Source organism: Kogia breviceps, chromosome 3 (genome assembly GCF_026419965.1).
Source record: "Kogia breviceps isolate mKogBre1 chromosome 3, mKogBre1 haplotype 1, whole genome shotgun sequence".
Classification (NCBI taxonomy): Eukaryota; Metazoa; Chordata; class Mammalia; order Artiodactyla; family Physeteridae; genus Kogia; species Kogia breviceps.
Genome location: NC_081312.1, coordinates 102250298 through 102276693, shown reverse-complemented (window position 1 = coordinate 102276693; position 26396 = coordinate 102250298). Strand labels below are relative to the sequence as shown.

General features: G+C 50.5%; 1 protein-coding gene across 4 annotated transcripts; it reads right to left on the bottom strand.

The window, feature by feature from the left end:
• Positions 1-438: 438 nt before the first annotated feature.
• Positions 439-26365, bottom strand: PPCDC (phosphopantothenoylcysteine decarboxylase). 4 transcript variants are annotated; one of them, XM_067029360.1, is made up of 6 exons: positions 25349-25687; positions 19948-20156; positions 6263-6358; positions 5229-5357; positions 1431-1599; positions 439-1040 (listed from the first exon to the last, which is right to left on the bottom strand). In XM_067029360.1, the coding sequence occupies exons 1-6, from the start codon at positions 25446-25448 to the stop codon at positions 955-957; spliced, it is 789 nt and encodes a 262-aa protein (XP_066885461.1). In that variant the 5' UTR covers positions 25449-25687; the 3' UTR covers positions 439-954. The 4 variants fall into 4 exon arrangements, with proteins under 4 accessions (XP_066885461.1, XP_058914884.1, XP_066885462.1 ...); XM_059058901.2 differs by having other exon boundaries at positions 25434-25687; XM_067029361.1 differs by lacking the exon at positions 19948-20156 and having other exon boundaries at positions 25434-26365.
• Positions 26366-26396: the final 31 nt, after the last annotated feature.

The window sequence follows — 26396 nt, the reverse complement described above, 5'->3', positions numbered from 1 at the left end:
GCCTGTCATTTGTATAAAGTGCATGTCAGCTTAGGGTCAGGGATTTTATTTTTCCCCAAATGAGACAGTCTATTTCAGTAAACATTAGAAAAGCTCACTGGTATGAATACATATCTAGCTTTAACTTCCATTTTATTTGACATTTACTATGTGAGAGGTAGTAGGGTAGGTTTTGCACACATTATCTCATTTAATCCTCTCAACAACTCCATGAGGAAAGTGAGGGTCAGAAAGGCTGAGCCCTGAGCCCTAGTCCCACTGCTAGTATGCGGCAGAGCTGGGATTTGAACTAGGGACTGTCTGTCTTCCGAACCCTTTGCCCTTATCCGCCATATGGTATGGGAACTAAGGAGAGTCGGTCAGTTGCCAGCCTAGACCCTTCCTCAGCCCCGGATCTCTAAGACCACAGAGAGGCTCTAAAAGAAGGACAGTCTCCCAAAGAGTCACTTTTCTTTATTCGCAGTACCCCCGATCTCACAGCATGGTCTGTGGGAAATCTCAGGGCCTTGCCAACTCGCAGTCTTCCTTGCACCCCACCAAGAAGCTGAAGCTCCAAAGGCCTGGGGATTTCCAGCTGTGGCTCTTTCTAAAAGCAGTTCCTGGGCACAACGTTGGATCAAGGTTTCTCAGTCATTCCTAAGGCCCCTTCCCAGAGCACAGGAACAATACAGCAGCTTGCTCCCCTGGCTTGCTGTGCCCATACCAGGGAAAGGTGGGGAGGAATTCCAGAAAGCGGGTGTCTCTTGGTTCAAAGAAGTTGGGACCTGGGCCTTTGGTCTAGTTTAACCTGGGGCAGGTCAGGCTCCTGGGGAGGCTCTGGAGCAGGCCCAGGCCAGACCACTACTCAGCAAATGTGGAAGTCTTCACCATATTTTGCCAAAGTCCACCTTCTTCACCGACTTGGCCTGAAAACACCTGAGTTCAGAGGGACATGCATGACAGAAATCCTCGGGTTCAATTCTGCTGGAAGCCACCGTGCTGGGAGAGGACTTCTTTCACTTTGTCCACAATGGTGCCCACCTCAGCCATGGCCCCCAGACCTAGGGAGCAGAGTTCGGCTATGACCCTGCAGACTGAGGCAGGGGACCATCCCCCACCCACCCTCACCCACTGCTCCCCAAGTGTCCCACCCAGAGCCCAGTGCCTGAGAAGGCCAGGACCAGGCCTGAGCCAGACTCAGCAACATCCTTCTGAGATACCCCCAGGACAGGCCCCAGGAATAGTTACAGCAGCCATCTTGCACTATATGGGCTGCATGCCAGGGAGGATACCAGGCAGTTTACCTAACAACTCTGAGAGACAGGAATTACCATTTCCATTTCCCAGATGAGAAAGCTGAGCTGGAGGTCACAACAGGCTGGGATCTGAAGCTGAGCCCTGCCGCAGCCCCACACTGTGGGAATGAGCTGTGAGCCTGGCCAGACACCCACCTTGGTCTCCACAGACCAGCTTCTTGGCCACACAGGGGATCTCGACATAGCCGAAGGCCTTGAGCTGGCCCACCTGCTGCTCGGTGATGGGGTGCTCCCACATGGCAGTGTTCATCGCCGGGCAGAAGAGCAGGGGCTTGCTGCGGTCCCAGGCCCGGATGACACAGGTCTGTGAAAAAGGTGGGGGATGCCTGCTGCTCTGCCTGCCACCCCTCCCCGGCCTTCCCAAATCCTACCCACCGCTTCTGGGCCACAGCCAGCTGAGGACTGGGGATGACTGGGAGCCACTGTCTGAAGGGAGCTGTCTCATATACTTTGGGGGTGGGGCTGTGTCTCCTGGTCCCTCTCACCTCCCCATAGGCTCTGTCACAGGGCCCTACACACAGGAGATGCTCTACCAACACTAGCAATGGCCTAGCCACCTCCAAGCAGACCTCCCTTTCTGTGCAGAAAGGGCTTCCTCTGCCCAAGCCTCTGTCTTTCTCACAGTCAGCCACACCTCACAGACTGAAGCAACCCTGGGAAGCAGGGGGCAGGTCTGCGGTTCCCACAAAGCTAAGGTCCAGACTGCCCAGCAGGTGGGCTCATCTATCCTGACACCAGCTCTACTTGAGGCCAACTAAAGCTTGGCCATGAAAACATCTTCCACATGACAAAACCCTCTCCCATGTGTTATCTCATGAACCCTCACTGCAACCCTGTAAAGAAGTTGCTGTCCCATTTCACGGAGGGGAAGCTGTACTTTCCAGAGGTGAGCCATTACCCAAGGACACACCAGACGATGATCGAGGGCAAGGCTTTGCACACCACCCATGCCATCCTCCACTGCATTGTGCAACCTCACTACCTCCCGATGTCCAGGCCATCCCACCGAGTCACATACCAGAGCAGCTATGAAAGGGACAGACCAGCTCACAGAGTCTTTAGCGCTGTGAGCTTTGCAATCACATGGACCTGGGTTCAAATCTTGCTGTGCTATCTGCTGTTACTAGCCATGAGAACTTGAACAAGTTCTTTCATGCCGGGAGTATCAGCTTCCTCTCTGCAAAAGCCCTCTCACTGGATGGTCTTGAGGGCAGAGGGTGAGAATGCTTATAAAGCTGTTTGCACAAGGCCTGGCACAAAGTACAGGCTCTAGAAATAGTAGCCCCTGTTATTGTTACAGGCATAGGCTCCCTGGGCCAGGGGCTGCCTCGTGGAGAAATAAGCTCTGGGGCCCGCAGGAGTGTGCTCCCCTGGGCTCTGACTGCTTCAGGCGCCTCCACCTGGGCTGTGGGCCCCTCAGGGAGACAGCAGCTGGCACACCCCTTCCCTGAAGTGGAGTCTGTCTGCAAAAAGAGGGGGAGTCCAGAGAACAATGCCACGAACAGGCCAGGAAAAATGCCTGCCCTCCTCAGTGCCCCTGCCCTCTCCTGGGGACAGGAAGGAAGTGGGTCAGCACACAGCCTCAGGATCTGGGGGCTTGCGTCATCCCAGACACAGCGTTTGTTTCCCACCAAGTCCTCGCAATGAGGCAACCTCGCTATGAGTGGACAGTTTCAGTCCACACTTCCTCTTGGCCCTGTGCCACCTGCTGCTTCTGCACAAGTCATGAGCATACCTAGAAGAGCCCCTTGACTGAGTGTGGGGTGGGTGTTGGCAGGGCTGGGGTTCTCAGTGACCTCAAAGGAAAGCACACCAACCAGAGCAGAAACTCAACACCTCCATGCCCCACACCTCTCTAGCTTTTCCCACCTCATCTCAAAACTCAGCGCTTCCTGGACAAACCACAGCTCCTCCAAACCTCCCAGCAGCAGGAGGGCTGAAAGGAGGCATCAGTTCCCACAGTCACTTCTGTTTGGCCAATGTTGTGTGCAGCACCTCAGGCTCTGCCCCTGGGAATCCGCTTGGGTGGAGAGAAGGCTTGGATCTGGGTCAGGAGACCAGCTGCCAGCTATACTGGTGACCCAGGGAAGTCACCTCCTCTTTCTGGATCTGCTTGGTTATTTAGCACAAAGAAGGGCTAGAGCCTGAGTGTGCCAGAGGGCAGACAGATGCACATCACCCAGGCCAAGGGCCCTGAGACTGGGAACACAGGTTCATACCTAGCGCACTGCTCTAATGGCACCCCAAGTTCTGGACACTGGAAAGGGAGACGATCTGAAGGAGGGAGGAAGCAGGGCAAGCTTCTTTTGGGGAATATAAGGAAAAAACATCTTTTGAGAGAGCACAGAGCCACAGACCATGATGACAGCAGTGTAAGATTTTCAGTTCTTTGAAATACTTGCACCTTCAAGGGAAACCTTTGAGGCAAAGGGCCTCAGGACTGGTCCTGGAAACATATTCCACTGCTCAGCCAACTCAGTAGGAGGGAACCCCAAAGATTTCAGGAAGTGGTAGCAGCTTTGAAAAAAAGAGGGAAGCAGAGCTTTCAGGAGCAAGGAAGGAGCCCTCAGAGAATTGGCCCAGGCCGGGGCTTAGCTCCTAGAGGTTGGAGTGCTTTGTCATATCAGCTGGCTACTGACCAACCAGTGGGAAGCCTGGAGATTTGGTGAGATGGTGCTGGTTACACACAATGCTGATGCACTTAGATGAAAGTGGCCAGGAGCCTGACCTGCTCCGCCGTCCTATCAGCCAGGCACTAGCCCCACCAGGAAGCATCTTGATAACACTGCTCCTACACCTGCCCTCCTCTGCACTCCCCCACCCCTACTCCTGCCACACAATCTGTGTGTTGCTCTTCTGATCACCTGTGCTCTATTTCAAATGATGCTTAAATCACTAGCAGCTTCTTTGAGAAGTACCTTAAGCACCAATCAACAAGCATACGAGGAGACTAACCTCCTATTTAACCCCCAAAACCTTGACCCAGCTTTGTTAGTCACTTCATTTACTTTGGCTGTTAGCCAAAGTAAAATTACTGATTGCCTCATACATACAATAAGCATTTCCTGAATGCCTACTACATGCCCAGTCTGTGCAAGGTGGTGACTCCATTGTCAAAAGACTTACTGTACCACACACCAGAGCATACTCTAAAAACCCTCTCCTTCCAGACTGTCAGCTCCCTGTGTCCTCTGTGTCCCTCCACACAGGGCCTGACACATGGCAAGTTAAAGCTCAATGGATGAGGGCAGAGGGATGATAAGGGAGAGGGAGGGGGATCACACCCAGTCTTCCCAGGATGATCATGTAAACAAAGGCTCTTTAAGGACAACAGCTCCTTGGAGGTCCCTCAGGCCTAAGACAATCCCCACTCTGTACAGCTGGACTTCTCTTCCTCTCCTCCACCTTGGGCCTCTCGTCCTTTCTCCTTTCTTTCCCTTTAAGCTTTCCATAATATACAGGAAAACCACATCTCAGCTTTGTGGCTAAAGCTACAGGGGAGATAAGTGTGCCTGAGAGATCCATGTAGAAGTAAACGCTCTTATCCGATTACCCATGAGGATATCCAGGTCCTGGTGGGAAGTCAGAGCTAAGGTGGGCAGGCAACGGGGGTGGGCAGGGAGACCAGCAGAAGAGCATGTTGAGGGCAGCCCATGAACTATGGACAAAGAAAGAGGAGCTGAGCATCAAGGGGCAGGTGAGAGGTGGACACCCTCAGAGGATACCCGCAAGTCGAGTCAATCCATCAGTACCAGGCCTTCTCCCCACTTGCTGGAGCACAGGTGAGGCCAGGTGGAGGGTTGTCCAGGGGGCTGTGTTCCAAGCAAACAGGCCCACCATAAAGGGACTCCAAGGTGAGAATAGAAGCAGTCTGCAGCTCAGCAAACTGGGAGTGAGGCCCAGGGAGGGAGGAGGGCCCAGGGAGTCACTCACAAGCAAGTTGTCACAGATGCCACTGGCCACCTTTCCCAGCGTGTTGGCATCGAGAGGAGCTACCAGCATGAGGTCTGCCCACCTCCGCAGGTCAATGTGGAGAACTGGGTCGGATCGGCACTTCCACATCTGGCAGAGGGAAGGAAGTGGGGTCACCGGGCTGGCCATTCTCTCAGTGTGGAGGGAGGGGCGGCAGGTGGGGTGAGGGCCAACACGGACCAGGTATACTAAGTCAGGAACCCAAGGGAGACCACCTGAGCGACTCCCGCCCAAGTTCACTGCCACCCCTCTTGCAGCTAAGCTGGTGAACATTGGCTGTGGAGCCAACAGCCTGAGAGAAGCCAGGCCTGAGGAAACAAACGCCCCTTGTCTCTCTGAGCTATTCCCTTTATGGTTTGGTTTTCAAGAGAACTGACATCTGGCAGGGAACTCCTGGCCTGTCTGCTTGAGGCGGATGCTTGGGTTGTCCAAGCCAGTGGAAAGGCTCTGGGCGGTGAGAAATGGAGGGGGCGGGGTGGGGAAGACGGGCCAGCCAGAAATGTTCTAGGCTGAGAATGTTTAAAAATGCCTGGCAGGGCACCCCTGTGAGGCCCACACTCGATGTCTAGTGAATCGGCCAGTACCCGCCCCTCTGCAGGAGAGCAAAAGCAGAGTCCAGCAGCCGTGGGAAGTGAGGCACTCTCCACAGCCCCGACGCTGGGAGCCGCGTGGACAAGGGTGGTGGGAACAGAGCTCCTCTGTGGTTTCATCAGCCCAGATAAATACAAGGACACTCAACCTCAGGCACAGAGCCAAAGCTGAGGTCTGCCTGAGGTGGGAGGAGACTGTGGGCCTCCTGCAGGCCAGAGCTAGACAGATGTTTTCCTCATCGCCTCTGCCCAGAGAGCCCTGACCGCCTCTGCCCAGAGAGCCCTGACCGCTGACGAGCCTGGCCTGTCTGCTCTGGCCACCAGAACCATAGGCTGCAGGGAGGACGGTCCTGTCCTATTGGTACAAACATGATGGAACTCAGCCCTGGGGCCCCCAGCACTGACCTCCCATTCATCAGCGTCGCTGTAGAGGGTGACAGGAACATCCTGGGGACTGTAGAAATGTTTGGCTCTCTCAGTTGTGACCACTGCTACTTCCAGCTGTCACCAAGAAAAAGTGGAGTGGGGGTGGAGAGGAAAGAGAAACTTACCAGAGCCACCGGCCTGGAGGCCACACAGGGCCAGGCCAGCAAGAGCTTTCCTCACAGCCTGGCTGTGGAGAGGACTTCTCCCTCTGAGGCAGCGAGCCCCATGTTTGCATAGCTACTTCCGCTGTCACCCGAAGGTCAGGCCTCACCAGGTGCAGCCGTTTCACTTCCCTATATGAGGGGCTGCCGAGGAATGAGTCACCAACTGCCCAGCGTATATAAAGCTGCAGGCTCCTGTTGCTCAGGCAGACAGACAGGAAGGGAAATTAGGGCAAGAGGGCCACGAAGGCCATGGCAGGCAGGAGGGGCCACCCCAAGGAGCTCACAGGTCCTGAGCTCTGGGCCACATCGCAGATCTGCCCTCTGCAGGCAAGGCACTGGGGAGCTGGGGTCCTGCATGTGGTGTCTACAGCCGTGGCCCAGTGAGAAAGAAGGCAGAGCCCCTTGCCGTACTTCTAGGAACAAGGCTTCATGGGCTCTGGCTGCAGACAGGCTCCAGGAAAAGCAAACCTGTGTGCCCTACACTCATGGGGCAAGAGTGATATTTACCTTCACACTACTCATTTAGCAGATAAATTAATAATGCAAACAAGAGGGATGGTTAAGGTGCTTAACAGAACAGAAATAGCACATGATAGGGTGAACAGCACTAGACCAGTTCCCATCACTTGTAAAACGAGATGTCAGACTAACAAGCATGCAGATTAAAGGGGCCCAGAAGAGGTGGCTGGGAGGGGAGGGGTGTAGGAAATCACATCTTTGGGGGACATTTATCCAGGAGGGAAAAAAGTCAAGGGTGACAAGGACAGAATCATCAACTAACCAGAGCAAGGGTCATGGGTGGCAGCGTCTGGGCTAGACTATTTGGCCTGCATGGGGTTACAAACTTTTTTGTTTTTTGCTGTACCACGCAACATGTGGTACCTTAGTTCCCCGATCAGGGATCGAACCTGCGCCCCCTGCAGTGGAAGCACGGAGTCTTAGCCACTGGACTACAAGGCAAGCCCTGGGTTACAAACATTTTTAAGCCAAAATATACAAATTGGGAAATTTCACATAGAAAATCCAATTTCCTGGCTTCTTTTAAAAAACTGAGTGGGACTTCCCTGGTGGAACAGTGGTTGGGAATCTGCCTGCCAATACAGGGGCCACAGGTTCGAGCCCTGGTCCGGAAAGATCCCACATGCCGCAGAGCAACTAATCCTGTGAGCCACAGCTACTGAGCCTGCACTCTAGAGCCCGTGAGACACAACTACTGAGCCTGAGAGCCACAACGACTGGAGCCAGTGCACCTAGAGCCCACGCTCTGCAACAGGAGAAGCCACCGCAATGAGAAGCCTGCTCGCCGCAACTAGAGAAGGCCCACGTGCAGCAACGAAGACCCAACTCCATCAAAAATAAATAAAATAAATAAATTTATTTTTTAAAAAACCCTGAGTGATCTGCCACTGCCGGGTCCACATTCCTGCTTGATAATGACTTGGTGGGATTTGGTGGGGCTGCCTCTTTGGATGGGCCGTGCCCATGCCATTTCAACCTAGTCCCTGCCCCTCCCTATCATCTCACCAAGGCTCCCTCTCCTCATTTGTTTCCTGCCTTTTGTGGGTTGTCAGACACTGTTCTGCACAGTACCTAGGAGTAAAGCTGGAACCAGGGAGTAGAAATCTCAGAGAGGCAGACTGCAGAAGAACTTCAGAAAGTCTGGTGCTCCCAGCTCTGCTGAAGAGCTCTCAGATTTGTCCATTCTCCCGCTCACTCTCCCTTGGAACCTACCATCCGCCAAACTTGCACAAAACCTGAGGGACCTTTTCAATGGTTGTTTAAATCAAACTCCTGCTGAGTAGGGGAGTCCCTTCTAGGATAGCCCTGAATGAGCCTGGTTCAGTTCTGAACAAGATGGCAAATGAACAGGGCTGCTGTCCCTCCACGGAACCCAGCCCTGAAGATGTCACAGGACCAGCACAGGTAGGGAGAGCAGAGAAAGGCAGGATGGTGCTGAGACTCTTAAGACACAAGACAGTAATGATGTAAGGTGTGGGGCATAGTAAGTTAGAACTAACCACAAGAAGAATAATATATAACTTTCGAATCAGCAGAAGAAAATTCAATCTACACAATAAAGGATAGGGAAAGGAAAAAAAAGCAGAGAGAACACATGATAAGTGGAAAGCATTAAATAAGATGGAAGAAGTAAGTCCTAATAGAATAGCAATTATAGTAATTATATAATTGGCTAAACTCCCTGATCAAAATTCAGACTCTCATACTGGATGTTTTAAAATCCATTAATCACATCAAAATGTGTCTGAAAAGACACATTTAAGACAAAAAGATATATAAAGCTTAAATAAAATAATAAACTTTCAGTTAAATAAAGTGGACTAAACTCTACTCCCTCTCAAAAGCCCACTGAAGGGGCTTCCCTGGTGGCGCAGTGGTTGAGAGTCCCCCTGCCGATGCAGGGGGACATGGGTTCGTGCCCCGGTCCAGGAAGGTCCCACATGCCACGGAGCGGCTGGGCCCATGAGCCATGGCCACTGAGCCTGTGCGTCTGGAGCCTGTGCGTCTGGAGCCTGTGCTCCGCAATGGGAGAGGCCACAACAGTGAGAGGCCCGCGTACTGCAAAAAAAAAAAAAAAGCCCACTGAAATAAAAGTAAAGGGATGTTTTTAAAGGTATGAATCACCAGAACAAAGAGAAGAGGACAAAAACGTAAACAAAAACCCAGCAGTTAAGATATGTCAACACATAAGATATGGAAGTGGAAGGAAGCATTAACAGATCAGATTAGATCAGACAGGATCAGATTTTTTTTTTTTAATAAACATTCAGGGAACAAAAAAGAACTCTTGGAAATTAAAATTACAAATAGTCAAATAAAAAATTCAATATAAGGTTAGAAGAAATTTTCCAAAAAGTAGAAGAGAAAGATAAAGATATGGATAATACTTTTAAAAAAAGATGAGGTGGTCCAGTGGTTAAGACTCCACACTTCCACTGAAGGGGGCAAGGGTTTGATCCTGGGTTGGGGAACTAAGATCCCACATGCCACATGGCACAACCACACCCCCCCAAAAAAAAGATGAGATCAGAAGACCAACTCAAGAGGTCCAAAATCTGACTAATAATGAGTTCCTGAAAGGGAGAACAGAAAAATAGAGGGGTGAAAATTACAAAAGAAATAAAGTGAAATTTCCCCAAACTGAAGAACTCAGAGGTAGGAGCCATCTTTTCTGCCTACAGAGCTGTGAGAAGGTGGCAACCTGTTAGGCTCAGGGAACCTGAAGTCTCACATCCCTGGCATCCACTGAGTGTAACTCAATTGTGCCTGAGCCCAGATCAGCTCTCCTGGAAGCCACATCCTCCTACTGAAGTATATGGGGTTTGCAATCAGCAAAACCTCACAAGTTCTTTTCACCCATGTTGCTACTAAACCACAAGCCCCAAACTGTACTTGCATTGTTACTTTCCCAAATGTAGTCCCTCACATTTCCCTGGTGAATTCCACCTTTCCAGAGTTGGCCCAGTGTTTGCTCAGTCTATGTAAAGAGCTCCAAAAATCTCAATCCTGTTCCTCCTGGCCTGTTCTCAGCCAGTACCACCATCAGTAGCCCCAAGACACAAATCCAAATGATGAAAAAAAACAAGGTCAAGAGCAGAGCCCTTCACCAAGGTCCACAGGTTGGGGGGCTGGGGTGGGAAAGAATCAAGAATGAACCCCTTCCAAGTAGGATCTTTCCCTGATTATAAACATGCTGATAACATTACCAGGTGGTCCAGGGCGATGTCCTAAGATTCCATCAAAGGTCTCACCAAATCCAAAAATACTTTGTCTAATATCCAAAATAAAATAAAATAAAATTGATAATGGCTTGTCCCCAGTGAGCCCAATCAAACCCCAGTAACAACCATTTTCTAAGTGCTTTTCTAAGGGCTCACAAGCTTTGTCTAATTTGTGGAGCCTACCTCTTCTGCCTTTTTGATAAATGGACATTAGTCATCTCCATCCTCTAGCCCCTCTGCTGTTTCCCACACATCCTGTAGGTCACCAACCACAACCTCAGCACCCCAGGACAGAACTTGCCAAGTTCAGGAGATGAATCACCCAACTTGGGTTCAAGTCTCTTCTACCACCATTTGTCCTTTTTCGAACTCAAAAGAAAAAAAATGGAAGCAAAGTAGACTGAAGAGTCCCTGCCATTTCTTTCTGTCCCCCCACTAATGTTATACCATTGGCCTCCAGGACCAGGCATTGTTCCATTGCTCTTTTTCTAAATATGTGTAACAGCCCTCTTGGTTGTTCTGAGTTTCACTGCAAGCTTCAGCTCACTCTGGTGACCTCTGGACCATATTCTACCTTTATCTTTGGTTATATGTCCTTCTTTCCATTTAACTGCTTTCCAGTCTCCTTCAACAGACGGCTTCCCAGGTAGCCATATCAGTTTCTGGTCACTGCCTTCTTTTCCTTAAGAGGACTACTTTCTTTCATTTCTAAGAGCTTCCTGACTATCCTGAACAATTTGCCACTTAAGATCACCCCAGTTCATCCTCTCTCTATTCTGAAATTTGGAAAGCTGCTTCCTGAAGATTGAGTTCCCCTGCTCTCCCCAACTCCCAAACAGCCTGCCAGTTCTCAAAGTGAGGATTGTGCCTAGGGCCAGCCTTCAGAAACATTCCCAGTTTGGTGATGGCCCTCTTCAGGGGCTCCCTCCTCCCTCTCAGCTCTACCCTTTCCTTCCCTCTACAACCCCCTCACAGTCTCCCCCTGGCTCCTGGGGAATTCCAACCAGGGGTCCAAGTAGACCTCCCACCTTGGTCCATAGCTGTAGCTTGAGCTCTTCCCTTTATTTATTTATTTTACATCTTTATTGGAGTATAATTGCTTTACAATGGTGTGCTGGTTTCTGCTTTATAACAAAGTGAATCAGCCATACATACACACGTTCCCATATCTCTTCCCTCTTTCGTCTCCCTCCCTCCCACCCTCCCTATCCCTCTCCTCCAGGCGGTCACAAAGCACCGGTCACAAAGCACCGAGCTGATCTCCCTGTGCTATGCGGCTGCTTCCCACTAGTTACCTATTTTACATTTGGTGGTGTATATATGTCCATGCCACTCTCTCACTTTGTCCCAGCTTACCCTTCCCCCTCCCCATATCTTCAAGTCCATTCTCTAGTAGGTCTGTGTCTTTATTCCCATCTTACCCCTAGGTTCTTCATGACACTTTTTTTTTCTTAGATTCCATATATATGTGTTAGCATATGGTATCTTTCTCTTTCTGACTTACTTCACTCTGTATGACAGACTCTAGGCCCATCCACCTCACTACAAATAACTCAATTTTGTTTCTTTTTATGGCTGAGTAATATTCCATTGTATATATGTGCCACATCTTCCTTATCCATTCATCCGATGATGGACACTTAGGTTGCTTCCATCTCCTAGCTATTGTAAATAGAGCGGCAATGAACATTTTGGTACATGACTCTTTTTGAATTATGGTTTTCTCAGGTTATATGCCCAGTAGTGGGATTGCTGGGTCATATGGCAGTTCTATTTGCAGTTTAAGCTCTTCCCCTAGTCTCTCAATCTATCTGTTTCTGGCTACCCTCCCAGGTTACACTGTCATTGTTAGGGAGCTTCTTGGGGTCAATGTCTTTCCTAAAGAGTAATGTGAAGAGTATGTAATGAGCCCATCCTTCCCAATGTCCCTCCCTTGACCCCTATCAAGCAGCCACCTCTCCTTGGCAGTGACCCTGACCCCAGTGTTGTCTGGCAGGCTCAGGCTAGTTTTTCTGGTTTTAGAAGTATGTCACTTGATCTGATTATTCAGTTCTGTGGGCTTTGTTCTTTCATTTTCATTCACTCTGTAAAAAGGTCCTGGAAGCCAAGAGCTAGGCCCTGGGTTGGCACACATTAAAAAAAAGAAGGCATGTTGTGTTACCTTCTGAGATACTAAATAACTTGGACTAGTCACTCATTCACCCTGACCTTTCCCTCAGCAAATGCTAAGGAGTCTTGGCAGAGCAGAAAACTCCTAAGGACAGCAACCCTCCTTGGCTTTCTCTTACACCCTCTTGGGTCATCGCAGAAGTGGGGCTGGACATTAAAACAATCTCTCACACACGTCAGAGTTCCTGAAAGGCAGCTCTGTGCTTGGCCCCCTGGCGAGACCCCTGCCAACAGTTTTTTGGGTTTTTTTTGTGGTATGCGGGCTTCTCACCGTTGTGGCCTCTCCCGTTGTGGAGCACAGGCTCCGGACGCACAGGCTCAGCGGCATGTGGGATCTTCCCGGACCGGGGCACGAACCTGTGTCCCCTGCATCGGCAGGCGGACTCTCAACCACTGTACCACCAGGGAAGCCCCAATAGTTTTTATGTCTTAATATTTTTAACCTGAACTTCTGTGTGATGTGACCAAGGCTTGGCCAGACCCTATTACATAAGCTGCCTGCATTTTGCTTAGCATTTATAGAGATTTCTTCCTGAAACAAGTTGGCAAGTCTGGTGTTCCTTTCTCTGTTGAAAATACATCAGCAATCCCATCTGGGGCTCCTGGGGAGTCAGGGAGGGGAAATGGAAAACGGAATTTGGGGCAATACTTCCATTTTTACTTTTAGGCCCCTGGTCTGGCCCAGGCTGCTTCTGGGGCAGATATCAAAGGGATCTGTAGAGAAGCACTTTCACAGCCACAGGATGAGGTAAATCCCATGGCTTGAATGTCCACCTCCAACTTCATCTCTGGCCCCTATCCATTACAACCATGAGCCAGTAGCACCCTCTCAAGTATGACAACCAAAATGACATCGTCCAGTGTTCCCTAGGAGGCAAAACTGCCCCAGTTGTGAACCACTATGCTACAGAATTATCCAATAGAACTCTCTGCAGTGAAGGAAACATGTCACACCTGTGCTGTCCAGTATGGCAGCCTCTAGCCACAGGTTGCTATTGAGTACTTGAGGTGTGGTTGGTGTGACAAAGGAAATGAACTTTTGGTTTTATTTAATTTTAATAATTTAAATTTAAATTTGAATGTGGCTAGTGGCTACCATGTTAGATAGCACAGCTCTGTCATATACAAGTAAAGAAGAGCCCCAGCTGGAACCCCTAGCTCAGTGGCTAGAAAAGAGCAGGTGTTTCTAGTAGGGCATGTGATGATGGCCCCATAGGAGACTGATGAGGACTCTAAAGAGGAAACACCAGCTATGACTTAACCTGGCACAAGGCAAGGAACCCAGAGTTTTAGTGGCTTAGTCCTCTGTGCTGACACACACAGCAGAAGACCCCAACATTGGGCCTCCCAGTGTTGACACTAGTAGTGTCCGGGGCCTGGGGGCTAGCCAAGAAGCTGGCATGACCCTGAGCATGGGGGTGGCAGGCATACTCTAGAAAAAAGGACTCTGGGTGCCGTCAGCACATGGGGTTGGGGTCGGGGGAAGCTGTGGAGGAGGTGGCCTCATTAACAAATCCCCGAGGGAGTACCAGTTGGCTGAGTGGGTGTCCCAATGGCTCACAATGATGTCTCCACCTGACAAACATTTACTGAGCCTACTACACACATGGGAGCCAGAGCTGGTAAAGGCTCAGTGTGTCTGTCTAACAAGTGGGTGGGGTATATATGACCTCTGACTATAAAGCAAGACAGACCAGGCAGGAGTTCACAACTGCCTGGGGATTCTCAGCCTCATGGCTGTGTTTAGGTGGAGTAGAGAATGCCCATAATCTGAGCTCAAGTCCACTTGCTGATGGTAGTCAGGAAAGCGGTCTTGAGCCCCAGTTCTGCCAGCCCACTGGCTGGGGGAATCTCTGGCAAATTCTTCCTCTCTGGCCTGGTTTCTCCTCCGGAGCCATGAGCCGTCTGGACCACAGGGCCTCCAGGGGCCCCTCCAGCTCGCTGCGTCTCCCAGCCCTCTTGTGACCCTTGTCCTTTCCCACCAGGCTCTGCCGTTCTCTCCTCTGCCTCCAAATCGGCCTCCTGGAGGAGCTGGTATTCTAGTTGCATGGCCCATCCTGCCATTCAAGCAGGGCATAGCTGCCAATCCCTCCCCAACTAGAGAAATTTCTAAAGAATGAAACTAGAGAAACAGACTGCAGAGGCTCTCCATAGGGATGCTATTCTGGAGTAGCAGGGAAGGATCCTGGGTGCAAGAGCCCTCGGCCCAGGGCTGGCTGCCTCCAACCAGTGGTCTGCAGAGGTCACTCCCCGGGGGAGCAGGCCAGGGAAGGATGGGGCTAGCCAAGCCAGCGCAGGTCCAGAAAAATGCCTCAGAGTGCTACTGCTGAGTAGACTAGTTTCCACAGCAGGACCACGGAGCAGGCAGGTGGCCCCTGCCTGGAAAGAAAGAAAAACATCAAACCAGGCCATGTTTCTCCTGCTCTCCTTTCCTCAGTGAGCATTATTTAAAAAAAAAAAAAAAAAAAAAAAAAAAAAAAGTAGCATAAATTTACAAAGAACATTCCATGATATCCCCACTAAAAGCCCCACTGACTTTAAAAAATAAAATAAAATAAAATAAAATAAAATAAAATAAGGGGACCTCCCTGGTGGCGCAGTGGTTAAGAATCCACCTGCCAGTGAAGGGCACGTGGGTTCGATCCCTGGTCTGGGAAGATCCCACATGCCACAGAGCAACTAGGCCCGTGTGCCACAACTACTGAAGCCTGTGCACCTACAGCCCGTGCTCCACAACAAGAGAAGCCACCACAGTGAGAAGCCCGCACACTGCAATGAAGAGTAGCCCTCGCTCGCCACAACTAGAGAAAGCCCGTGCACAGCAACGAAGACCCGACGCAGATAAATAAATAAATTTATTTAAAATAAATAAATAAATTTATTTAAAATAAATAAATAAATTGATTTTAAAATAAATAAAAAATTTAAAATAAAACAAAATAAGTACACAGAGAGGTTAGAAAATCAAAATTGAACAGAATGACACAAAATGCAAGTCTCCCTTCCTGCCCCCATCTCTCCCCAAGGGTAACCACCTCCAGGTGGAAGACCACAGGCAGTAATTTTGATATGTGAACACACAAAAGGAATCATACTATATGCCAGCAGTTGGCAAACCTTTTCTATAAAGGGCCAGACACTATTTTAGGCTTTGTCACAACTACTCTACTCTGTAGTAGCAAGACTGTAGCCATAGGTAATACTTAAATGAATGGGTGTGGATGTGTTCCAATAAAATGTTACAGACACTGAAACCTGAATTTTATATAATTTTATATGGCACAAAATAATCTTCTTTTGATTTTCTTCAACCATTCAAAACTGTAAAGTTTACATATGTATGGTTTGCAGGTCATACAAAAACAGACAACAAGAATTTGGCCTGCGGGCCACACTTTACTAACTTCAGCACCTTGCTCATTTCACTTATATCTTGAGGACTGTCCCATATCAGCACACAAGATCCACCCATTCTTCTGAACTGCTGCCTCGGAATCCATCAAGAGGCTGAACCACAACTGTACCACAGCTCTATTGCTGGATATTTTGTTTGCTTCAGTTTTCTTTTAAAATTATAAACAGTGCTAAAATGAACATGCTTGTACATTTGGTGAACTTTTGTACCCTATAGCAGCGGTCCCCAACCTTTTTTGGCACCAGGGACTGGTTTCATGGAAGACAATTTTTCCACTGGTAGGTGGGGGCGGTGGGAGGGGATGGCTCAGGCAGTAATTCGAGCGATGGGGAGAGGAAGGCAGATGAAGCTTCGCTCAGTCGCCCGCCGATCACCTCCTGCTGTGCGGCCCAGTTCCTAACAGGCCTCAGACCAGTATCCATCCGTGGCCCGGGAGCTGGGGACTCCTGCCCTATAGGGTTCAATCCTATGGGTGAAGCAAGGGCTGTGACCATTTTTGCTTTCTCTAGATATTGCCACAACAGTCCTCCGGAAAAGCAGAATTTACTTCATTCTGCATACGAGCAGGGCCCTCTTCCTGCATCCTTAACAGTCCTGAATGTCCTGACAGGCAATCTGGAAACAGCCTTTTCTAAGGCCAAGGCCTGCCAACTCCCTGGGTGGGAGATTTTTTCCACTTTTAGAAATCCTCTTCTGGCTCTCAGCCCTGCTGACACCTACCCGGCAAAAGCTAGAGAGGTGTTCTGTTTTCTCCTCCATAGTGAGGAGGGTACCAACCAAAGGGCAGAAACTGACTAAGCTAACTGCTCAGATATAAGTGCCACTCAATTACATGACGATCATAGAACTGCAAAACAGCCACAGCCCCTACACCCCAGGACCTTCTCTCAGGCTGCCTTTGGTCCTAGTCCTTTTTGTCCTCACACCTAGAATCTTCTACCACTCATACCAGAAGAAGCCTTGGAGATGTATCATTTGGGTACCTGGCCCCCACTTTATTGCAGGGATAAGAAAACTGAGGCCATAAAAAAGACCTGACTTGCCCAGAGTCCCAGCGTGAGAAATCCTCTATGTGCAACGCCTCTTTTGAGGGAGGGCTGGCCCTCACTGTCCAACTCCTCCCACCTCACACAAAGCCTCCAAAGCTTCTTTGCTGGTGGCCATTCTCTCCAGCTGCTGGTGAGTGAGGCAGAAAACCAAATCTACCCCTCCCCATCACTCCCCCATAGTCTCCCTGGTCTGGCTCAAGGTCAATGGTCCTCCTGGGAAGCTTGAACACACTGGTGGAGTAATCCTGAGCCAGGTCTGTAGAATCATCCAGCTCCCTGCCGCCCATATCCCAGCTGCTCGTTTGCTAGTCAAAATCTAGGGATCCCTAAGGGAGCTCAGCAAAGCCTCAAGCATGTGAATCCATGACTTAGGCAAAGAGCTGAGAAGGACTGCTCCAAGGGACAAAGACTACTCCTGGAGGTGACCCAGAAGGGGGGCACTGGGGAGATCAGTACCATCAGGGAGTGTGGGGAAGAGCCAGGGGAAAGGCCACCGCCCCGGGGCCAACACAAGGCAAGCAGGGATCCCCCTTTGGTTACCAACACCTCACAAGGACTCTACTGAGCAAATCCAGGCTCTCTGGAGAGCCGTCTACCCACAGGATGAGAGGGATGCGGGCCTCTCCACATAAGCGGATGGACGGTGGCTCCACAGCTCTTCCCACGTGGGCCGTCTCACCAACCCCAACACCCCACACCACGTGTGGCTGCCCCAAAGGACACAACAACAAGGGAAAAGGAGAGGGGGACGGACAGGAAACAAACAGTGTTAAGCGTTTCCATGTGCCAGGAGCTGCGCCTAGTCGTGGGCACAAGATGGCAGTTTCATCTGTGTCCCCCTCCCCCAGCCTTGCAAACATTCCTGAGGGGATGGGTGGCAGCCATCATCTTTATTTTAAAATGAGAAAGGCAGACTCCTAGAGGCTAAGTCAGGGAGTCCTCTCTCCTTGCCACTGCCCTTCTGGCTGCCTGACCTTCAGCTTCAACTCCAGCCAGAGACGGAGAGCCAAGTCCCATTCCACACGTGGCCTGTCCCCCACAGAGGCTGGACTAAAAGGCCTAGGGTAGGCTGGAGAGCTTTCCTGCTTCAGGCAACCCTTTCCTCACACCCGCATAAATGCTGGCTGTGTGGGATGGCAGGAAGCGGTGGAGCTGCCATTTCCCTCTGCTCTGAGGCTGCTCATCTGTTTCCTGGGATAGGACTCCCTGCCCCCACCTACCCAAAGTCCGGAAATTCACTTGCTCTGCGGCTATGGGAAAAGGGAACTGCATGGCTCCCTCCCTCCCCAGAGGGTGGTGGCAGAGGCTGTTGCTGCAGCAACGCTTCCAGACCTCCCGCCCTCAAGGCTCTAGCTGGCCAGCTCCTACCAACGGTTCTGGGCACATGAGGAGGGGGCAGGCCGAAGGGGTTACTGCCCCAAAGCACCAGTGCCCAGCCTCAGAGCAGCCACAACACTCTCCTCCCTTCCCTCTTCTGGCCTGACTGGCATCCCTGGCTGCCTGGAGGGTGGGGTGAGGGGGTGACTTTCTGGGTATAAGTTTGTGGAAAGTTTTTAAAAAAAAAAAAAAAAAAAGGCAGCTTTCCCGCCCTTGCTTGTGATTCCCGACATAGTCATCTGCAAGTGAGCACTGCTCCCTGCTGGACACTTAGGGTACAACCGCCTGCGCCACCCTGAGTTATGTGCTATGCAGATACTAGCAAAGAAAACAGCACAGCCTGGGCCTCAACGGCTTAACACTCCACAAAACTAGTGTCTGACAACATAGGCAGTGTCAAAGATAACCGATGGTTCCACAGCTTGGTCAAGATTCTCTTCTTAACCAAACTTTAGTCAGGCTCCTTTGAGCCACTTTTTCAACTACGGCCCGTCTTTGGGTTTCGTCCTCCAGAGCAAGATTCCTGCTAAGTTGGCTTAGCCAGAATCCCCTAAGGTCGATATCTGATCAGCCGGGATATCTCATCAGGCTCCTCATCCCCCAACAGCACCAGATCACCCTGGGCTGCCTTCAGCAAGAATACACACACAGACACACACAGACACACACACACACAGAGACACACATACACATACACATACACCTCCTTGGCTACGAATCTCCACTATTCCTTGTTGTATTCAGAATTAAACCCAGTTCTATACTGAGATCTATTTTCCCCTATTGCAATAGTTTTTCTGAATAAAACCTGTTTTTACCACTTTACTTCTAGCTTTTCTTTAGTACATCAAATGAGTTTTAAAAGGAAGGGAGCAAAACCACATGGGCTGAGGGAGGCCAGGAAGGCTTTTCCATGAAGTGTTTGTGGAGAATTTGAAAAGGCAGGGAAAAGTAGGCAGGGCGGCACAGCCTGGAACGGGCTGGGCCAAAGCAAAGGCCATCAGGGTGGAGTGTGGGGTAGCTGGAGAGTGGCAGACCAGTGAGGGGCCTAGGTTACCAGACGAAGAAGTGGGGTTATCACCAGCTGGCTTTCACATTTTTTTAAAGCCTTGAACTTTTCCTGCAAAAGAATATGCCCCAGAACCCCTACATATAAAACTGATCAAAGTTCAGGTGATCTGACCAAAGGCAGGGGGCTAAGTCCCCCACCTCCAACACACTGTGGTGGCCCCTGGGCATCTCTGAACACCTGAAGGAGCAGAGTTTGAAACCAGAGCTGCGGGCAGCGGGGAGCCCCTATGGTTCCAGTGCATTTGGACTGACAGGACACCCATGGCATCTAACAAGGAGGGAGGATAGAGCCGCAAGGTCCAGGATGGAGTGAAAGCAGAGGCAGAGAGCCCAAAGCAGCCAGGGGGTGCTGAGAACTTGCCGCACTTCTCCAGCCAGCTCTTCTCTCATGCTAGGACTTCAGGGAATTCAAAGCCAATGTTTGGGAACCCAAAACCTCCATTCACCACAGCACTCCTTTCGCAGTCTCCCCTCACTCTCTGTCTACTACCTAATCTAGCTCCCGGTTATACTGTCACACTGGTCTCTGTCTCTTGCGTCCCCCACATACCAATGCACACAGAGGACTTCCACAAACACCATGATTAACAAAAAGAAAACCCTGTGCACTGCACAAAAACAGGCTGGCCCCAGAGCATCAGCCCTCTAATGCCCGAGTCTGTCTAGTAAGCATACTCACGCCAGGAATGTCCAAAAGGCTTGACACCAGAAGAGGCAACTTCAGAGCTGCAACACTCCCAGTGACACCCACAAGAACATGGAACTGTCTCTCCACCAAGGGTGCAGCAGCTGAACACGTGGCCTTGGGTTCCATGTGCGGTCTCGTGGCTTTGAGTCCTGGGAGCTTGCCAGAACTGGGCTCCATAAAGCTCTGCCAGGATTTAGGATCTAAAAGCAGAACAGCGGGCACCTGCTTCATTCATACATTCAACCAAAATGTAGTGAGCACCCTGTATTAGACCCTGGGCCAGATGCTAGGATTCCTGAGGGGTCAACAGTCTCAGCTTCTGGGAGCACACAGTGTGATAAGAAGGTCAGACACACTCACCCCACGTGAGTCAGTCACAGTGTAATGCAGCCAGTGCCATGAGGCTGTGCTGCCCATGAGTTACTGTCTAAGGAAGTCAGAGACCAAAAAAATAACATTCAGGTTGAGTCCTGCAGGACGAGGAAGTTTTTCAGAGAAACAAGGAAATAACTTTGCAAGAAGGAGCAATCTTGCAGAGGTGAAGAGGCCTGAAGGAGGGTGGCAGGTCTGGGGAACAGAAAGCAGCTTAGCAGTGAGGCTAAAGCGTGATGGAGGGGGGGCGTGCAGTGAGGCAGGCAGAAGGTAAGGCTGCAAAATCAGGTCAAGGACTAAGTGTCAAGAGCAGTGAGGGCTATGGTGTGTTTTCATTTTAGAAAGACGGTGCTGGTAAGAAGTGTGGAGGGGGCCTTGGTGGTAAAGAGACTGGAGGGGACAGACAAAGGAGCCACTGCAGTGGGCTAGGCTGGCTGAAGAGAGTGGCAGGGCAGGGTAGGTTCCAGGGATGCCTGTGGGGTAGAACCCTATGCAACAAAGGGGTTTGGGTGCTCCAGGGAGCTGAGAGATTTGATCCTCTGTCCCTCCCTGTGGATCAGGCACCACCCTACAAATCCAAGGCCCAGAAGAGACAAGCATAAAAAGGATAAAGGCCACCCCATGACACCAGCTGCCTGGTTTCTTCCTCTGGCCCTCAGATATTGCTAGAGGTGAGTGTTCATAATATGGCTGATGAACACATCAAAACCTACATTCTGGCAGACTGGGCCAGCAAAACATACTCCATCAGCAACAATTATGAAGGACCAACTACATCTAGCACCAGCAAAGAAATTGTGGAAGAGACAGCTGCTGCCTTTAGGGAATCTGTGCATGAATTGAGAAGACAGGAGTCATATCTGAAATCACTTGAGATGGGTCCTTCTCTGGGATGCACCTTTTTGGTGATCACTGATTCAATGTGTACATCAGTTTCCTTGCCTTTCCCTCTCCACTTTCCCACGACCGCCAACACCCCCATCAAGCTCCCTGAATGTGCAATCTGGTCTAAACACTAACTGCCAGACAGGTATCGGGCCTGTAGTAGGTCCTGAACGTCTGCCAAATGAATAATAAACTGTACCCTCTGAAGCAGAGTGGGGCAGAGAACAGAAGCCTGGCCTATGAATCAGGTGCCCTGGGCCCTGTCCATGGTTGTACTCTTGACCTGGTATGTGACCTTGGCTCAGGGTCATTCCCTCCCTGGACATGTCTCTTCATCTGAAAATGCAAAGATAGGAACAGGTGATCTCTGAAGCTCCTTCCATCAGAAAACTTCTGAGTCAGTGCATGAAAGACAGAAGTAAGGGACTCTCTCTACAAGGGGGTCCTGGGAGATGTACTCAAAAAGGGTAGAATCAACAAGGGGAAGGGAGTCCAGTGAGTTACCCAATGGCTATCTATGTGGCTGCACATCCATAAGGGCTCCCTCTTCACTCCACAGGCCCCTTGGCTCCTTAGGGCCTCTTTGCCCATTTTTTTGCCTTCAAGACTCAGTCACATAACCACATGAGCTGAGGATCATGTTTGGGTCTATTATTCCACTCCTACCTGGAAGGGTCTCCGAGGAGCCCAGACCCTTCTCAAAAGGCATTAAGCACAGGCCAGTTCCCTAGAACAGAACTTCCCCCAAAGTTCCATTTGCCAGCGATCTCAACCTCTACTTTACATCAGGGCCTCAGCCAGGGCCATGCTTGCCCAGAGCAGAACTGAGTCTACTCTATGGCCTGGAGAGCCCTGTTAGCAACTGACAAGGTCTAGAGGGCCTATCAGCCAGCTTCCCAGAACTAATCAGTGTGCTAGTGAGCACCCACAGTAGGTGACAGAGGCACATTCTGGACTCTCCAGGGAAACCCGCCTGCCAAATCCCAAACCTTGACCCTGTCCTACCCCAGCCAACTGGTGCAAGGACATGGAGATTGCTGCAAAACCAGAAGCTGAATTTAAAACCTCATCCAGGGAACTCCCCGGTGGTCCAGTGGTTAGGACTCAGCCCTCTCACTGCCGAGCACCCAGGTTCATCCCCTGGTCAGGGAACTAAGATCCCACAAGCTGCGTGGTGCAACAACAAAAAAAAACCCCAAAATAAAAATAAAACCTCCTCCACATCAAATTGATATCATTCCTAGGGAATAGGTTACTGAAAGCAATCAGTTAAACGTGGGGCAGGAATCCATGCTGGTGACTTCAGCTGCTTCCCCATAGCAGGTGGTACAGCCCGAGATTTACTATTTAACCTGCTGAGAGATCTTTGTTAAGGACCAAAGCCCACCTATCTTTCTAGAAGGGGGGTGGGGGGCGGATATGTACTTGAGGATCAGAAAGTGGAAAATTTAACCAACATCTGAAAGCAAGGTCAAATCAGTTCAATCTGACAGTCCCATGTAGGGTGACAGTTGGCAGGAGTTCTTTCTTTTTTTTTTTTTTTAACATGTATTTAGTTATTTATTTTTAATTTAATTCTTTTTTTTTTTTTTTTTTAGCCATGCCACGTGGCATATGGGACCTTAGTTCCCTGACCAGGGACAGAACCTGGGCCCACTGCATTGGGAGCACAGAGTCTTAGCCACTGGACCACAAGGGAAGTCCCTTTTAAAAAAAATATTTAGGGCTTCTCTGGTGGCGCAGTGGTTGAGAGACCGCCTGCCGATGCAGTAGACACGGGTTCGTGCCCCGGTCCGGGAAGATCCCACATGCCATGGAGCAGCTGGGCCCGTGAGCCATGGCTGCTGAGCCTGCACGTCCAGAGCCTGTGCTCCGCAACGGGAGAGGCCACAACAGTGAGAGGCCCGCGTACCGCAAAAAAAAAAAAAAAAAAATTTATTTATTTGGTTGCACTGGGTCTTAGTTGCAGTAGGCGGGCTCCTTAATTGCAGCACGTGGGCTCCTTAGTTGTGGCATGCATGTGGGATCTAGTTCCCTGACCAGGGATCAAACATGGGTCCCCTGCATTGGGAGCGTGGAGCCATATCCACTGTACATCCAGGGAAGTCCCAGCAGTTCTTTATGTTTACTCTCAAAAAAAGATCAAATCCCAAACCAGTAAGTCTATTACTCTACCCAGTCCCTGTTAGAACCATCTATTTGCACAGCCAAGGTAGCTGTAGACAGCACCTCATTTTCCTGAGCTCTGCTCTACTCATAGGAACTCTTGAGCAGCAGAAAGAGTTGGCAGGCAGAGAGGTTATAGGGCTGAAGGCTGTGATTACTGAGCCTCAAGCTCCCAGGGCACCAGCCATGCAGGTAACCACATGCATACAGTCACAGCCAGAAAAATGAGTTTCTCTGTCCTTCAGAAAGACAAGGCCAGACAGAGTAAAGAGCCTCAGCTGTGGCAGATTTCTGATGTGTAAGTCTCCTTCTCTGATGAGTTTAATTAGGGCAGAGTTAAGTAAAAGTTTCAGGAATACTTGCCAGTTACAATATGGGCAAGTGTGCAGCCAGGGCAGGACCAGGGCTAAAAAAAAAAAGCCAGATGGGGTATGAGCACAGCACAGGAATGATGAGGAACTGGGGCCTAGGAAAAAGCAGAACCAAATATGGGTGGGTGGGCAGGGATCCAGGATCCATTAAGAGCTTGAATCCTTTAGCCTGACGTCAAAGTTCCTACTACTGGCCCCAAGAGTCTGCTCTGGCCTCATCTCCCACCAGTCAATACAACTCTGCCCCAGTAATAATGAAACACCTATAGTTCCCCATAGTGGTACTCTTCCCCCAAACCCAGTCATTAAAAGGAGTCACGTGGCCACAGGGGCACTTTAAACCCCTTCTTCCAAGGAAACTCTTCAGGGAGAGCTCAAGGTCTTGACATTCTGCTAAGACTGCTCTTCTCTCAGGACGTCTCTGGCAGGCCAGTGGTTAAGATGCTGAGCTTCGGGCTTCCCTGGTGGCGCAGTGGTTGAGAGTCCGCCTGCCGATGCAGGGCACACGGGTTCGTGCCCCGGTCCGGGAAGATCCCACATGCCGGAGTGGCTGGGCCTGTGAGCCATGGCCGCTGAGCCTGCGCGTCCGGAGCCTGTGCTCCGCAATGGGAGAGGCCACGACAGTGAGAGGCCCACGTACCGGAAAAAAAAAAAAAAAAAAAGATGCTGAGCTTCGAATGCAAGGGGCTCAGGTTCGATGCCTGGCTGGGGAGCTAAGATCCCACGTGCTGCCAGTGCGGCCAAGAAGATTAAAAACAAAAAACAAACAAAAAGACTGCTTTTCTCTCAAACCAGAAGCAGGCATGCTTCCAGAGTCTGCTACTCCTGGAATCCCATTAGGCACCCCTCCTCAAGGCCACATGTTGGGAATATATAGATATATATTACATTCACACGCGGTGGCTACTAGTGAGGGAGTGACTGAGAACTGCCACCTCTCAGTCACTGGGAGAGATGTGGAAAACTCCTGCCCCAAGATACCCACCACTTCCCCAGCTTGGGAATCTCCCCTGGCTATTACCTGGCACAGGCCTCCAATACTTCAAAGTATAGCACGAAGTTTTTCTCTGACAAAATTTGGCCTCACTTTCATTTTTAATGTCATTCAGCACTTTTAGGTGGAGCCAGGGGACAACTGCAATATCCCAGGGCTTTCCTTTTTCTATTTTACCAACTTGTAAAATATAGTTTGTACTTTGGGCCATCCCCATTCCTTTCTGGAGGCAGGCTCATGGATTTTGTTTTTGTGTCTTTAAGGCAAGAGGTTAAGTGTGGGTAACCAATAGGACCACCTTTCAAACTAGATTAAATGGTTCTGGTTAACTGCAGAGCAGCACAAAGCCGGGATGGGAGCGTGTATATATATATATATATAAATGCCCCACTTGAGGATGGAGACGGGAAGGGGTCCATAGCGCTCCGGCCCCACAGGTTCCAGAGGCCCTACACACACAGCCAGCCGCAGACCCGCAGCGGCAAGCAAAGCTTCTCGGGCACCGATAGGAGGGGGAGAACACACACACGCGCGCGAGCGCACACAGACAGAGAGACAGACAGACAGACACACACACACACTGAGGTCACACAGAGCCACAGACCGAAAATCGTGAATGACGCTCTTCCACCCTCCGTCCTGCCCCACCACGAGAAACCAGCCTCCAGAGGGCCCCCCAGACTCCTCACCCGCATCAGGCGCATCTCGGGACAGCCTCCAAATATCGCGGTACCTCGGTCGCCCCTCCCACAGATTCTGACTGGCACGCAACGCTACCACAGTCGCCGGCAGCCTCCGCGACTGCGCAGACTTCTGGGAGTTGCAGTCCACTTCTCAGCCTTCTGGGAACTGTAGTCCATTCCGGGGAGTCCTGTCGGGAACACCAGCTCCCAAGTTCTCGGTATTTCCTGTGCTCATCTGGGCCTGGCCCAGATTGTCTGACCTACTTAACCCCGCCCCAGCCCCATCCCACACTGCTCATCACTGCAGCACTTAATACCTAACATTTACTGAGCCTCTTGTATGTTTTAAGTGCACAGGATACAGAGCTAAATCAGACTCTTCCCTGCTCTTGAGACAAAGAGGGACACAAAAAATTACAGAATAAGGTCCATGAGGAAGGAGAGCGTCCTAAGTAACAACTAGAGGCAGAGGAGCCCTCTCAGAGAAGGAGTCACTCAAGGTGAATCTTGAAGGATGACCAGGAGCTTAAATAAAAAGTGCCAGAACAGCCCTCCAAGTGGAGGGCACAGCATTGGCAAAGGGAAAGCAGCAGGGGAAAGCACGTTGGATACACTTCCCTGCCTTCTTCATTCTCCAGCATCCACAGGCCCCTGGGCCCTCAATCAGCTGCCAGTTTCCTTCAATGACATCTGAGGTGGGGCCCTCTGTGCTCTACCCCTGCCCCTGCCTACAGTGACCATATGAACCAAACCACCCCTCACCCACTGATCCAGCTTTCTACTTCTTCCTCAGGGAACTCAGAACTCCTCCTCCTAACAGGCAGAAGGCCTCTGTGGCAATTTCGAGGCTGCCTCAGAGAAAGAAACACAGAGGTGTGTGACTTTTGGCCTCTGGGAATGCCAGGCCACAGACCCACTCAAACCACCCTACCCCCATTGCCTATAGCCCATGGTGAGGCTTCACACAGG